General features: G+C 45.3%; 1 protein-coding gene across 1 annotated transcript in view; it reads left to right on the forward strand.

The window, feature by feature from the left end:
• EIF2B3 (eukaryotic translation initiation factor 2B subunit gamma) overlaps window positions 1-11,440 on the forward strand; it is a 221,529-nt gene extending 210,089 nt beyond the window's left edge. Inside the window, exon 12 of the mRNA XM_004461239.5 lies at window positions 11,277-11,440. Within this exon, the coding sequence (XP_004461296.1) occupies window positions 11,277-11,329 (53 nt within the window). The 3' untranslated portion in view covers window positions 11,330-11,440. The remainder of the gene's footprint in view (window positions 1-11,276) is intronic.
• The last annotated feature ends 4,917 nt before the right edge of the window (window positions 11,441-16,357 follow it).

Here is a 16,357-nt window from a genome sequence, read left to right on the forward strand (position 1 = left end):
CCCAAATAAGATTGCCTCTGTCCAGTAACGTGCTAGAACAGAAAACTTTGTGAAAGAACTAGACCTAGGTTTCTCTTCCTACTAAAGAATATTAAAGAGAAATAGACCTTATGATACTGTGGATCCCCAAACAATCTCACTGTAATACACCAGATATGTCGATTATATTCTCTTTGACAAAGAAATTGAGGCATTCCCTTCTGTATATACTCATTTTCCTATATTCATACTCACATATAATTCCCAAAACACATAACCTTTCAACACTTAATTAGTGCCTGCTCTGTGCTAGACACTGCTAGACCAGGGGTATAAATATGAGTAAAACTTGCTCCTTGCTGTCCAGTTACTCACACTGTTATAGAGAGATAGATGAGTAAAGAAATTGATGCAGTAAAGTTTCACAGGTACAATGGTACAAAATTGTCAGGGTTGATTAGGGACTTAAAGAAGAAACTGTCCATTCTTTTTTTTTTCTTTTAAAGATTTATTTTATTTATTTATTTAATTCCCCCCCTTCCCCCGGTTGTCTGTTCTCTGTGTCTCTTTGCTGCGTCTTGTTCCTTTGTCCGCTTCTGTTGTTGTCAGCGGCACGGGAAGTGTGGGTGGCGCCATTCCTGGGCAGGCTGCACTTTCTTTCACACTGGGCAGCTCTCCTTACGGGGCACACTCCTTGCGCGTGGGGCTCCCCTACGTGGGGGACACCCCTGCGTGGCAGGGCACTCCTTGCGCACATCAGCACCGCACATGGGCCAGCTCCACACGGGTCAAGGAGGCCCGGGGTTTGAACCACGGACCTCCCATGTGGTAGACGGACGCCCTAACCACTGGGCCAAGTCTGTTTCCCAGACTGTCCATTCTTGACATATGAATCAAGAACACCATTTTTAGGGAAACGGACTTTGGCCCAGTGGTTAGGGCGTCCGTCTACCACATGGGAGGTCCGCGGCTCAAACCCCGGGCCTCCTTGACCGGTGTGGAGCTGGTCCATGCGCATCATGCGCAGTGCTGATGCGCGCAAGGAGTGCCCTGCCACACAGGGGTGTCCCCTGCGTAGGGAGCCCCACGCGCAAGGAGTGCACCCATAAGGAGAGCCGCCCAGCGTGAAAGAAAGTGCAGCCTGCCCAGGAATGGCGCCGCCCACACTTCCCGTGCCGCTAATGACAACAGAAGCGGACAAAGAAACAAGACGCAGCAAAAGGACACAGAAAACAGACAACCGGGGGAGGGGAGGGGAATTAAATAAATAAAAATAAATCTTTAAAAAAAAAAAAAAGAACACCATTTTTAAATTTATTTCTCTCCCCTTCCCTGCCCCCCCCCATTGTCTGTTCTCTGTGTCCATTCACTGTGTGTTCTTCTGTGTCCACTTGTATTCTTCTCAGCAGCACCCAGAATCTGTGTCTCATTTTTTTTGCATCATCTTGCATCAGCTCTCTGTGTGTGCGGCACCATTCCTGGGCACGCTATACTTTTTTCACACTGGGCGACTCCTTATGGGGTGCACTCCTTGCACGTGGGGCTCCCCTAGGCAGGGGACACCCCCGTGTGGCACGGCACTCCTTGCACGCATCAGCACTTTGCGTGGGCCAGCTCATCACATGGGTCAGGAGGCCCTGGGTTTGAAACCTGGACCTCCCATGTGGGAGGCGGATGCTCTATCTCTTGAGCCAAATCTACTTCCCTCCCTTCAGTTTTTTTTTTATTTTATTTCTCCCCCCCCGCCCTCCCCCCATTGTCTGCTCTCTGTGTCCATTCGCTGTGTGTTCTACTGTGTCTGCTTGTATTCTCATTAGGTGGCTCTGGGAACTGATCCTGGGACCTTCTGGAGTGGGAGAGAGACGATTACTCTCTTGTGCCACTTCTACTCCCTGTTTGTCTAATTGCTAGAAGTTCTAGTACAATATTGAATATCAGTGGTGACAGTGGACATCCTTGTCTTGTTCCCGACCTTAGAGGGAAAGTTTTCAATCTTTCCCCATTGAGTATTATGTTGGCTGTGGGATTTTCATATATGCCTTTTATCATATTGAGGAATTTTCCTTCTATCTTTTGAATTGTTTTTTTTTTTTTTTTTTTTTTTTATTTCTCTCCCCTTCCCCCCACCGGCCCCGGTTGTCTGTTCTCTGTGTCTATTTGCTGCATCTTCTTCTTTGTCCACTTCTGTTGTCAGCAGCACGAGAATCTATGTTTCTTTTTGTTGCAGCATCTTGTTGTGTCAGCTCTCCGTGTGGGCAGCACCATTCTTAGGCAGGCTGCACTTTCTGTTGCACTGGTCAGCTCTCCTTACGGGGTGCACTCCTTGCAGGTGGGGCTTCCCTATGCGGGGAACACCCCTGCGTGGCATGGCACTCTTTGCTCACATCAGCACTGCATATGGGCCAGCTCCACACAGATCAGGGAGGCCCGGGGTTTGAACCACGAATCTTCCATGTGGTAGACGACACTCTAACCACTGGGCCAAGTCCACTTCCCATGAAGTGTTTTTATTGAAAAAGAATGCTGGATTTTGTTGAATGCCTTTTCTGCATCAATTGAGATGGTCATGTGGGTTTTTTTCCTTCAATTTGTTAATTTGATATATTAAGTTGATTAATTTTCTTATGTTGAACCAGCCTTGCATACCAGGAATAAATCTGTGATGTATAAGTCTTTTGATAAGCTCTTGGATTTGATTTGCAAGTATTTGGTTGAGAATTTTTGCGTCTATGTTCATTAGTAAGATTGCTCTGTAATTTTTTTTTCTTGTGGTATCATTATCCTCTTTGGTATTAGGGCAATGTTGGCTTCATAAAATGTGTTGGGGGCGGCGGACTTGGCCCAGTGGTTAGGGCCTCTGTCTACCACATGGGAGGTCCGCGGTTCAAACCCCGGGCCTCCTTGACCTGTGTGCAGCTGGCCCATGCACAGTGCTGATGCACACAAGGAGTGCTCTGCCATGCAGGGGTGTCCCCCACTTAGGGGAGCCCCACGCGCAAGGAGTGCACCCCATAAGGAGAGCCGCCCGGCGCGAAAGAAAGTGCAGCCTGCCCAAGAATGGTGCCACAGACACAGAGAGCTGACACAACAAGATGACACAACAAAAAAAGAAACACAGATTCCCGTGCCACTGACAACAACAGAGCAGACAAAGAAGACGAAGCAAATGACACAGAGAACAGACAACTGGGGTGGGTTGGGGGGAGAAAAATAAATAAATAAATAAATCTTTAAAAAAATAAATAAAGGGAAACGGACTTTGGCCCAGTGGTTGGGGCGTCCGTCTACCACATGGGAGGTCTGTGGTTCAAACCCCGGGCCTCCTTGACCCGTGTGGAGCTGGCCCATGCGCAGTGCTGATGCACGCAAGGAGTGCCCTGCCACACAGGGATGTCCCCCGCGTAGGGGAGCCCCATGCGCAAGGAGTGCACCCGTGGGGAGAGCTGCCCAGCGCGAAAGAAAGTGCAGCCTGCCCAGGAATGGTGCCACTGACGACAACAGAAGCAGACAAAGAAACAAGACGCAGCAAAAAGACACAGAAAACAGACAACTGGGGGAGGGGAGGGGAATTAAATAAATAAATAATAAATCTTTTTTAATAAATAAATAAATAAATAAAATGTGTTGGTTAATTTTCCCTCCTCTTCAATTTTTTGGAAGAGTTTAAACAGGATTGGTTTTAATTCTTTCCGAAATGCTTGGTAAAATTCACCTGTGAAGCCATCTGGTTCTGGACTTTTCTTTGCTGGGAGATTTTTTTTTTTTTTAAGATTTATTTATTTATTTATTTCTCTCCCCTTCTTCCCCCCCCCACCCCAGTTGTCTGTTTTCTGTGTCTATTTGCTGTGTCTTCTTTGTCCACTTCTATTGTTGTCAGTGGCACGGGAATCTGTGTTTCTTTTTGTTGCATCACCTTGCTGTGTCAGTTCTCCGTGTGTGTGGCACCATTCCTGGGCAGGCTGCACTTCCTTTCGCGCTGGGCAGCTCTCCTTAAGGGGCACACCCCTTGCGCGTGGGTCTCCCCTACACGGGGGACACCCCTGCGTGGCAGGGCACTCATTGCGCACATCAGCACTGCACATGGTCCAGGCTGCACATAGGTCAAGGAGGCCCAGGGTTTGAACTGCGGACCTCCCATGTGGTAGACGGATGCCCTAACCACTGGGCCAAGTCCACCACCCTGCTGGAAGATTTTTGATGACAGATTCAATCTGCTTAAATGTGATTGGTTTGTTAAGTCCTTGCATTTCTGGTAGCACCAGTGTAGGATGGTTGTGTATTTCTAGGAATTTGTCCATTTCATCTAGATTGTCTAGTTTATTGGCATACAGTTTCTCATAATACCCTCTTTTGATTCTTTTTATTTCTGTGGGGTCAGTTGTAACTTCCCCACTTTCATTTCTGATTGTGTTTATTTGCATTTTCTCTTTTTCTTTGTTAGTCTAGCTAGGAGTTTGTCAACTTTATTGATTGTCTCAAAGAACCAGCTTTTGGTTTTGTCAATTTTCTCTGTTGTTTTTTTGTTCTCAATTTCATTTGTTTCTGCTCTAATCTTTACTATTTCTTTCCTTCTGCTTGCTTTGGGATTGGTTTGCTGTTCTTTTTCTAGTTTCTTTAATTGTTCAGTTCAATCTTTGAGTTTAGCTCTTCTTTTTTAATATAGTCATTTAGGGCTTTAAATTTCCCTTTCAAGACTGCTTTTGCTGTATCCCATAAGTTTTCTTTTTTGTTTTGTTTTGTTTCTTTTAAAGATTTATTTATTTATTTAATTCCCACCCCCCCCCCCTCGGTTGTCTGTTCTCTGTGTCTATTTGCTGCGTCTTGTTTCTTTGTCCACTTCTGTTGTCGTCAGTGGCAGGGAAGTGTGGGCGGCGCCATTCCTGGGCAGGCTGCACTTTCTTTCGCGCTGGGTGGCTCTCCTTACGGGACGCACTCTTTGCACGTGGGGCTCCCCTATGCGGGGGACATCCCTGCGTGGCAGGGCACTCCTTGCACGCATCAGCACTGCGCATGGGCCAGCTCCACACGGGTCAAGGAGGCCTGGGGTTTGAACCGCGGACCTCCCATGTGGTAGACGGATGTCCTAACCACTGGGCCAAGTCCATTTCCCTATCCCATAAGTTTTGATACATTGTGTTCTCGTTTTCATTTGTCTCAATATATTTACTGATTTCATTTGCAATTTCATCTTTGACCGACTGATTATTTAGGAGTGTGTTGTTCAGCCTCCACACATTTGTGAATTAATTTTTTTACTGTCGATTATTGATTTCCAGTTTCATTCCATTATGATCTGAGAAGATGCTTTGTATAATTTCAGTCTTTTTATATTTATTGAGAGCTACATTGTGCCCTAACATGTGGTCTCTCCTGGAGAAAGATCCATGGGCACTTGAAGAAAAGTATAATCCACTGAGTTCGGATGCAGTATTCTGTATATGCCTGTTAGTTCTAACTTGTTTATCATATTGTTCAAGTTCTCTGTTTCCTTGTTGATCTTCTGTCTAGATGTTCTATCTAATGATGTGAATGGGGTGTTGAAGTCACCAACGATTATTATAGAGATGTCTATTTCTCCCTTCAGTTTTGCCAGATTTTGTCTCATGTATTTTGGGGCACCTTGGTTAGGAGCATAGATATTTATGACAGTTATATCTTCCTGGTGGATTGTCCCTTTCAATAGTATATAATAGCCTTCTGTATCTCTTATAACTTTTTTGTATATAAAGTCTGTTTTGTCTGATATTAGTATAGCTACCCCTGCTCCTCACTGGTTACTATTCACATGGAGTATCTTTTTCCAACCTTTCACTTTCAGCCAGTTTGTATTTTGGGTCTAAGCTGAGTTTCTTATAAGCAGCATAGGGATGGCTCATGTTTTTTTATCCATTCTGTCAGCCTGTATCTTTTGACTGGGGAGTCTAATCCATTCACAGTCAATGATACTACTGTAAATGCACTATTTACTTCCTCCATTTTATTCTTTGGCTTTCATATGTCATATTTTGTCTGTCTTTTTACTTTTTTGATTTTCCTTTCTCCTATTCTTCTACACTCTCCTCCATGCCTGTCTCTCCTGACTTTTTCTTTCAGGTCCTAAGGCTTTCTTTAATATTTCCTGCAAAGGTGGATTCTTTTTTGCAAACTCTCTTAGTTTCTGTTTGTGAATATTTTATACTCACCTTCATATTTGAAGGACAGTTTTGCTTGATAAAGAATTCTCAGCTGGCAGTTTTTGCCTTTCAGTATTCTAATTGTATCATACCACTGTCTTCTCACCTCCATGGATTCTGAAGAGAAATCTACACTAAATCTTTCTGGACTCCCCGTGTACATAAGCCCATGCTTCTCCCTTGCTGCTCTGAGAATTTTCTCTTTATCTTTGACATTTGACATTCTAAGTAGTATGTGTCTTGGAGTAGGTCTCTTCGGATTTATTCTGATTGGGTTATGGTGTGCTTCTTTGACATGTAATTTCATTTCTTTTGTGAGAGTTGGGAAATTTTCAGCTATGATTTCCTCAAATACTCTTTCTGCCCCTTTTCCCTCCTCTTCTCCTTCTGGAACTCCCATGATATGTATATTGTTGCATTTTGTATTGTCCTTCAACTCTCTGGGCCCCTGCTCAATTTTCCCCATTCTTTTCTCTCCAATTTTAGCTGTTCTGTCTTTGGTATCACTTATTCTTTCTTCTATCATTTCAAGTCTGCTGTTGTATACTCAAATGTGTTTTTGATCTTACCTACTGTGTCTTTCATTCCCATGTACTCTGTTACTTTTCTGTTCAGGATTTCAAGTTCTTCTCTGCACTTGCTCAATATCTTTTTTTTTTTTTTAAGATTTTTTTATTTCTCTCCCCTTTCCCGCCTCCCCTCCCAGTTGTCTACTTTCTGTGTCCATTCACTGTGTGTTTTTCTGTGTCCGCCTGTATTCTTGTCAGTGGCACTCAGAATCTGTGTCTCTTTTTGTTGCATCATCTCGCTGCGTCAGCTGTCTGTATGGCACCACTCCTGGGCAGGCTGCACTTTTTCATTCTGGGCAGCTCTCCTTTTGGGGTGCATTCCTTGCACGTGGGGCTCCCCTATGTGGGGGACACCCCAGCGTGGCATGGCACTCCTTGTGTGTATCAGCACTGCGTGTTGGCCAGCTCATCACACAGGTCTGGAGGGTTTGAACCTTGGATCTCCCATGTGATAGGTGGGTCCTCTATCTGTTAAGCCAAATCCACTTCCCTGCTCAATGTCTTCTTTTTTTTTTTTTTTTAAGATTTATTTAATTTATTTCTCTCCCTGCCCCCCCCCGCCACCCTGGTTGTCTCTTCTCTGTGTCTATTTTGCTGCGTGTTCTTCTTTGTCTGCTTCTGTTGTCATCAGCTACATGGGAATCTGTGTTTCTTTTTGTTGCATCATCTTGTTGTGTCAGCTCTCCTGCTGACACAAAGTGCAGCGCCATTCCTGGGCAGGCTGCACTTTCTTTCGCGCTGGGCGGCTCTCCTTACAGGGTGCACTCCTTGCACGTGGGGCTCCCCTAGGCAGGGGACACCCCTGCATGGCACGGCACTCCTTGCGCACATCAGCACTGTGCATGGGCCAGCTCCACAGGTCAAGGAGGCCCGGGGTTTGAACCGCCGACCTCCCATGTGATAGACGGACGCCCTAACCACTGGGCCAAGTCCACTTCCCTCAATGTCTTCTTTTTTTTTTTTTTTTTTTTTTTTAAGATTTATTTTTATTTATTTAATTCCCCTCCCCTCCCCCGGTTGTCTGTTTTCTGTGTCTTTTTGCTGCGTCTTATTTCTTTGTCCGCTTCTGTTGTCGTCAGCGGCACGGGAAGTGTGGGCGGCGCCATTCCTGGGCAGGCTGCTCTTTCTTTTCACGCTGGGCGGCTTTCCTTACGGGCGCACTCCTTGCGCGTGGGGCTCCCCCACGCGGGGGACACCCTTGCGTGGCACGGCACTCCTTGCGCGCATCAGCGCTGCGCATGGCCAGCTCCACACGGGTCAAGGAGGCCCGGGGTTTGAACCGCGGACCTCCCATGTGGTAGACGGACGCCCTAACCACTGGGCCAAAGTCCGTTTCCCCCTCAGTGTCTTCTTGATGTCATTTATCTCTTTGAACAAATTGTCTTTCAACTCATTATTTTGATTTTGGACGTTTGTGTGTACCTCACTAATTATTTCTCTCAAATTCTGCATCTTTTCTGAGGTTTTGATATATTCCTTTTCTTGGGCAATGTCTTCTCTTTTCTTAGTATGATTTTTTGCTGATATTTAGGCATCTGATTAGGATGTAGTTTACTCAGATGTTCAATTTCTTTCTCTTTTGTAGGGATTTAATTGCAGAACGCTGTGTGTTACCACTGCTCTTTGATTCTTGGCTTGATCTGGATTGTTAAGATTATCCTGCTGGTTGCTCAAAACTGGGCACTGGACCCATTAATTAGTTGTAGAGTCACTTCCTAGGGCTTTGGGAAGTGTATTAGTCAGCCAAAGGGACGCTGATGCAAAATACCAGAAATTGGTTCATTTTATAAAGGGTATTTATTTGGGGTAGGACCTTACAGGTACCAGGCCATAAGCATAAGTTACTTCCCTCACCAAAGTCTATTTTCATGTGTTGGAGCAAGATGGCTGCCGACATCTGTAAGGGTTCAAGGCTTCCTGGCTTCCTCTCTTCCTGGGGCTTGCTTCTCTTTCCTCTGTGAACTTACTCCCCGGGATTCCAGCTTAAGGCTTTAGCATCAAACTCCAACATCAAAAACCCTCAACTCTGTCCTTTGCCATGCCTTTTAACTGTGAGTCCCCACCCACCAAGGGACTCAACACCCTAATGATGTGGCCCAATCAAAGCCCTAATCATAATTTAATCACACCCAGGTATAGACCAGATTACAAACATAATCCAATATCTATTTGGAATTCATAGATCCCTGGAGCCCCCTTTGTCAGTTGTCACAGGCCCAGAGGCCTGAGAATTCTAAAGTGTCTTTAATGTGAGGGATGGTGCCAGCAGCTGCTGCTTCTGGCTTCAACTCACAGTTCTGTCATCGCAATTTCCCTCCTTTGTTCCTCTCTCTTCTGGGCAGTGTCCAGCCTTCGCCTGGTGTCCTAAACACTAGAAGATCTTTTTCTAGGCTATTTCAGCCTGTCCTCCAGCTATTTTTCTGAAGGAGAAGAGAGTCCCGTGTCATTCTAGTCCTCCATCTTCCCAAAAGTCTCCGGGAACATCATCTTTGTTGGACTCCAACAATCTTAAAGGAAGGAATTAAAGCTAAATCTTGAAATTTATCTATTGACCACATGTGTAAAGGGGAACAGTGTGAGCAGGAACTTCTGGGCAAAAACAGTTTGGTGCCTTACAAACTGCAAATCATGTGGAAAATCTATAATATAGGGTTTTGTAGCAAAAAAAACCCAAAAAACTGGAGAGGTAGGCACAGAACAGGAGCCATGTCTGACTCCTCAAGGCCTCCAAAGTCCCAGTCAGATACCCCCTTTCTGCTGTAAGAGCAGAGGAAGCTCTAGGCTCTGGGCCCCCAAACAGCTCTCACTGTCCATCTTGGACCCATCATTCAAGTTCTTCGCTTTCCTGCACCAAACCCCCTGAGGCTAAAGAAGAGCATCAGGAAAACCAAAATTTCCACCTTATATCTCAGAGTCACACTCGAGCCCTCAAGAATGGCAAGAAAGGCTTTAGACATTTTTAGGTAATAGGAAGCTAGCCCAGAAAGAATCGGTTTTCAGCCAGGTGACTAGCTTTTTCTGTCTGAGCCAAGAAAAAACTGGAAAAACTCTCTTCTTTCCCCTTCATCTGCCCCATGTCTCCAGGCAAAAGGCAGGCTGTATAACCATGGTTGCCTCTTGTCCCTTCCAGACCATTGGTTCACTGCCTCTTTTCTATACCTCTTTTTTCTTGAAAACTAATCCTCCTCTACCTTTTACCCCATCAGGTTCCAGACCATTCCTTCCTGGTGCACAGTCTTCCTCCCCTACTCCTCATTTTTCCCAAAGTCTTGGATAACTTAAAACATTATCCAAGAATAATGAACAGGGGAGGTGGTGGGGAAGGCTTACACTCAGCACGTGTTTGGGCATTAAGGCCAAGAAGAGAAGCGAGGGCAGCCCCGCAATTGAGCACCAGCTCTTCTCTAGTGGAATGAATAAACATTTGCTGCAATATCCATGGCCAAAGTAAATTTAATGGTAGGCTCGGATTGTAATTTCACATTAATGACTCTCGATGAAAATCAACAGGTTATGCTGGTATAAGACAGAGAGCTTATGTGTGAGACGACACAAGGGAGAGCAGAGCAAGGAAGGCACAGAAGCCTTACAATAAATCTACAAATGTGTGTCCATATTCACATATGAGGTCTATATGTTTTATATGCATGTGTTTATATGTATATATTGCATGTAAATTATAGATTGTGTTTATTATATATGCTATATATTCATATAAATGCATTTTTATATACCTATTATACTTTTTGTATATAAGTATATTATATGTATATATTATAAGTACAAGATTTGAACCAAAAAAAAAAAGAATAATGAACGATCCAGCCCTCCACCTTCACAATTCCCTGAAACTTTACCGCCTGTCAGTTTTAGCTCTCCACTTATAAGGTCATACACTATCTTTATCATTACCCAAAATATGTGAAATCTTTCCTTTGTCAGCTATGCTAGATACTGGGGGTATAATCATGAATATACAACCCCTGCCCTCAGGGTGCTTATTGTGAAGTAGAGGGGAATGAGATCATGATGTAGGGATATAGCTATGCATTAAGTATAGTAGTTTCACAAAGCAGGAAATGGATACTTCAGAAGGGAAGGCCTCACATAGAGGACGTTGATTAGGATATTTAGGGTAGGTAAGAGTGCGGTGGAGAAAATAGAGGAAAGGCATTCCAGTCAGGGGAACAGCTTATGCCAGGTTCTGGAAGTATGAAACAGTATGGCATGGTATAAATTGGGGAATGGTATGAGATGAAGTAGGAAAGGTAGGCAAGGGCGAGGCCATGGAAGGCCTTACAAAAACAGTTGTCACTATTTATTGAGCACTCAGCCATTTAACTCACTGATTCCTTAAAACAACCCTGTAAGATTGGTGGGTGTATTTGTGTGGGAAAATGCTCCCCCCCTCCCTTTACCTCTTTGACAATTTGTATTCCCAAGAGCAAAATCACAATAGGGGAGAATAAATGTGAACACGTATTTGAAGCACTTGGGTTTGAAATAACATCTTTTGCTGCCAGTTCTCAGAAAACCTTTTCCTTTTCTTTTGTAGCCAAAAGAGTGAACGAAGTGATCGTGGGGAATGACCAGCTCATGGAAATCTGAGTTCTAAGGAAGTCAGACTTCTTCCTCTTGGCCCCCAAAACTGCAGATGTTGGCTGGCCCACCTGTTTGACTCTGTATTTATTTCCCAATAAAGATGGGCTTTCAAAAGCATGCTGGAGACTTGTGGAACAGTCCCAACCTCTGCATCAGGTGGGCTCCAGGAATACATGTCTGTGTTCATAGGTCATGTGAAATAAACATCTAGGGGAGCAGATGAGCGCCTGCTTCCCATGTACGAGGTCCTGGGTTCGATCCTCTGTACATCCTGAAAAAAAAAAAAAAACTAAGAAACCAATTCTCATTGAGGAGCACATGTAGCTCAGTGGTTAAGTGCCTGTTTCCCATGTACCAGGTCCTGGGTTCAATCCCCAGTATCTCCTTAAATTAAATAAAAATAAATTTTTAAAAAAAAAAACATCTAGAGCAAGTGTGTGGAATAGGATGGGGCACAGTAACCTACCCCTTCTGTACTGAGGTTATCAGGCAGAAGCAGTAGCTAGCCAATGGTAAAGATCCTGGGAGGGCTACTTTCTGACTGGCTGGCCCATTCCAGTCCATAAAGTATCTCTTACCTGAAAGGACCTGGGAATACTTTAGTCCCTTTCCCTGATCAGACTTCCTAAAGACTCGTAGACCTAGCTGAAAGCATGGCCACTTATGCACATGCTACTGCCCCTAAAGCTGATAGATTGGACAACATTACTCCTGAGCCTTAGCCTAGGACTTTGTACTCTCTGCTCCCATACCTGTCACATAGATTCTAAGACCCCCAGCCCCTGCCACTATCCCCCTCCCCCTGTAATTTACTCCCACTCAGTTTCCAGCCACTTTTTCCAGCTCAACTATTGTCCCTTGGAGACTTTTAAAGCAAGCAGGAGGCAGCCCCTGCCTAGCCAACAAATCTACCCCACAGGTTTTAATGGAGGTAAGAGCAATGAGGGAGTCATGGTCTGAGACCCAGACTCCTCTCTACCTTCCCTTAGTGAGAACTGACCAGCCTGAAAGACAAGGGCTAGGAGCTTGTATCAAGATTTGATGGTCTTTCTGACTCTTCTCCAGCTGCACTTTTTCTCCTAATTATACACACTCTCATACTTCAGATAATTGAGGAATGAGATTTCCTATTCACAGCCTTTCTTTAGTCCTGTTCCCCTTCCCTTCACAATCCCCCACCCTAACATGCATACATTCTGCTCTTGTCCCTCCCTGCACTACTTTTACAACCTGCAGGTGTTGGTGGAAGAAGATAAAAGTAGCTCCCGGGGGAGATTTCACCTCCTAGAATTATCAAAGCTTTCTCTTGATGTCCTCACTGTGGGTGGCAGTAAATTTGATTTGAAATACTGGTTTTTGCATTGCTCCAGAAATCTCAAGGCTCTCAAATTCATTTGAGTAATCTTGCCTGATCTTATTGTTGTTCTCCTTGACCCTCTGATAGACTAGATGGCACACTTACCCTGGGGGATCTCCACTCCCACTAGCCTTCTTGGAAGCTATAGAGCTCCATCCACATTCCTCCCACTGGTCAGGACACACTTCCTGAAAGTTTGCCCTAATCAACCAGGAGCTGAAATGGCCCAGCAAAAGTGGTTGAAACTACTAGGACTGAGCCAGGAAGGAGGGATCAAGAGCTGCAATGGTACCCAAGAAAGACCTATTGGTTTTTCTTTGGAACTTAAATGAAATTTGTGGAGCCTGGATGAAGCTGGGAACAGAATCCTGGCCTCCAAAATATTGTTTGACTTTGGCCAACTTACTGCCTGTCCTATGTCCCTGAATTTCCCCATCTGCAAAAGAGGGTGATTTTTAAAGGCCCTTCTCATTCTCAGGTTTTGTCCTCTTTCTCAGAAAGCTTAAGACTGCTGACCCTGGAGATCTGGATGGCCAGACTATTGGCCATTGGGGTCTGGATGGCCCAAAGGCCACAAGGCTGCTCTTTGACTACAAAAAAAGGATGGAGTTGGGTAGGTTTAGAGGAAAAGTGGGATGGGGGGAGGAGAAGGGATTTATTAAACTGTCGTATTCCCCTTCCTGGCCTTATCCACTGAGTCCTTGGAACCCTTGATGAGGTAGAAGAAAAGCCTCTACTCTGCTTTCCCCTTGCACAAGCCCATCAGCAACCCCTGGCACCAAGAAAAGGAGGTTGCTGGAAAAAGCAGAAAAGGTAAGGGCTCCCCAGGGTAAGCCCTGGCTAAGTTTGGATCCCAGCTAGTGTAGCCACTGCTCAGGACACTGCTACTATTGTCTCTAACAACTCCAGGACTGGGTAGGTGCCCAAGATGCTTTGATTTCTCTTCTCTTTGCTCTGTCTGCCATAAGGCAGGGACAGTTTTTATTTCCTTTTGGCAGCAGCTATGGAGGGTTTTTGAGTATGTCTGAAATCTAGCAAGCAACTGAATAGCCACTGAACAGCCAGCTCTCATCTCTCCGTGTACAGAGGCCAGAAAAGCCAGGCAGGCGGAAGAGAGGAGAGGGTCTGCCCTGTTTCTTGTGATACTTGATGAGAAGAGGAGGAAAGGGGCCTTTAATGCCAAATCAGGGAGGACTCTGGGGAGGTGATGAGGAACAGGGTTCTGGGATCTTGCCAAGTTAGACAAAATGTAATGGCTACAATTCCAGGACCCCCCTCCCTCAGTAACACCTCACCCCTGCCGGCAAGAGCCTCCTGAGGCTGTAAGAGGAGTGACTGCCAAGACTGCCCTCTGAGCTTTCTTCCAAGGCCAGAGGCCAAACTTCTTCCCAGTCCTCCACTCCAATAGTATTCCCAGCCCATTCCCATCCCCAGTGGAGATGGGAAATGTCTTTAGCATGTAGCCCCAAGAGCAATCCAGGGGCCCATACAGCCTGGTTTCTATTTCCAGAGAATTACAGGGGGTACACTTTCTTCATCCATAGCCATCCCAGCCCTTAAGGGGTTACATAAAGCTGACTTTTGTATACTGCTTTCTAAATAGTTAAATGTATGAGAAAAGGGGGTCTGCAAGAAGGACCACATAGCAGAAGGTTTAGAAAGCTCTGATGGAGCCTACAGGGAGAGAAAAGAGGCTGGGCAGTAGAGCATCTACTAGAGGCCAGGCAGCCCAGGATGGATTGCATCAGGGGCCTTTCTGCCATGAGTACATGGGGAGGTGCTGCTTTGATCTTAGCCCCTCTCCTTCCACCACAATAAGGTGAAGGCCCATTCTCTGATCTCTGGTTGCAGCCTCTGGCACCAAAGACTTGTCAGGTACTGTTGGCCTAAAGGTGTCTACAGGAAAGGGGCACACATTCCCAGTCTTGACCCATTAACATAAAGGGTAAAGGGCTTCCCAAGGCCCCTGCTTCCCTCCCAGGCTTAGGGTCATTAATTCTCACTGGGGTTCAGATAATAGAGGCCAGCCAAAAGCATAATGAATAACAAACCTAGGGGAATGCTAGGGAAAGAGGGCCTGCCATGGCTTCTCCATTGACTCCCTGGTGGACCCTTCCCTGATCCGTGAAACCAGGCTGGTCACTTTCCCCAACACTGTGTGTATGTTTGTCCATGCATGTGCACACAGTGCGTGTTTCACTTAGCTTTTCTTGGCACTGTTCCTCAGCCACATATCTCATTTAATCCTTGTGTCAATATCATAGATTATGTGATTTGCCCAAGATCCCACATGTGAAAGATCCAAACCTTGTCCCATGTCTTCTCCTTTTAGATTCTGTCATTCTCTCACCTCTCCTATCCAATTTCTCTCACTTCTGAACACCTTTCCTAATAAACCTCCCTGAGAACACAGCTCTCAGTGGTTTCCCCTTCTCTGTGCTCCCTAGTAGCACTGAGTCCCACAGAAGCTTCCTTGTTCCATTCCATTAGGTCTCGGTATATGTCAGTTTTCCCCTTAGGCTGTGAGCTTCTGGAAAACAAGTACCCTGCAACTCCAGTGGTCAGCATGAGGGGTGGGGGTGGGGGGGCAGGGGGGGCACCCATAAACGACCTCAAGACAGTTTTGTCTCATAAATCACTGATTAGTTTTACTCTTCAATAATAATGCATTTAATTAGGTTGCTTTTCTCCTTTGTTCTTTGGAGAATGTCTCTGGTTTTGGTCCAAAAAACATACCCAGGTCCATTGGGAGGAAGTGACACTGAAACAAGCTGCTTGCAAACAGAGGAGGCTCTGCATCCTTTTGTTCCCAGACTCTATGACTCTAACTTGTCCTGGCTGAGCTCATCTGCACTCAGGAAATCATTCTGTTGGGAAGAAGAAAGGTCATTTTGGAGCTTGGAGCAGCCAAAGGGTACTAGATCCTAGGTTGGAGAGGCAGGAACTGCAGACCAGTTTCCTCCACCTTGAAGTTTGGTATGGACTACAAAGCATGAGGTCTTCTTAGCAGATGTGCCTGCCCTGGAAGCATCCATAGAGATGCTGAACTTTGCCACAAATGTTAGCAGTGGTGGGACTACAGTATGAGAAGAGTCCCAAGGCCCAGCTGATTACAGATCTATTTCTCCATGGACCCTATGCCTTGCAGAGCCTACTAAGAAGGAAAAACTCAAGAGCTACTTACAACAAAGCCACTCTGCCCAATTCTGATTGCAAACCATTCCCTGGCAAGTGATATCTATGACGGGGAGGGAGAAAGTGCTGTGCACGTGTCCCACTTTTAAAGTGCAACCTACTTGGCAAACATAACAGTATCATACATATATTAGTCCCTTCCCAGGCGTTTTGCAGGATAAATGAATCAACTAAAGCAACAAGCCAGTGAGGTCCTGACTCCCTCATTCTCCCAGAACTAAGGCTCTGGAAATGATGTCAGTTTTCAGAAAGCAGTTTGGCAATGCAAGAGCCATAAAAACATTTCTACTTTTTGACCCAGCAACTCAACTTCTGGGAATCTGCTCTAAGGAATTCTCCAAATGATTGAAACAAAGATTATGTAGTAACATGAAATGTTTATGGTATAATGACAAAAAAGCCTGAGAGATATTAGAGATAATAGTAGCCATGTTAGAGGAATAATGCTTTTACTCTCCCCTGCCACTCAGGGTTTATCAGTC

The sequence above is a fragment of the Dasypus novemcinctus genome, chromosome 9, assembly GCF_030445035.2.
Source record: "Dasypus novemcinctus isolate mDasNov1 chromosome 9, mDasNov1.1.hap2, whole genome shotgun sequence".
Taxonomy (NCBI): Eukaryota; Metazoa; Chordata; class Mammalia; order Cingulata; family Dasypodidae; genus Dasypus; species Dasypus novemcinctus.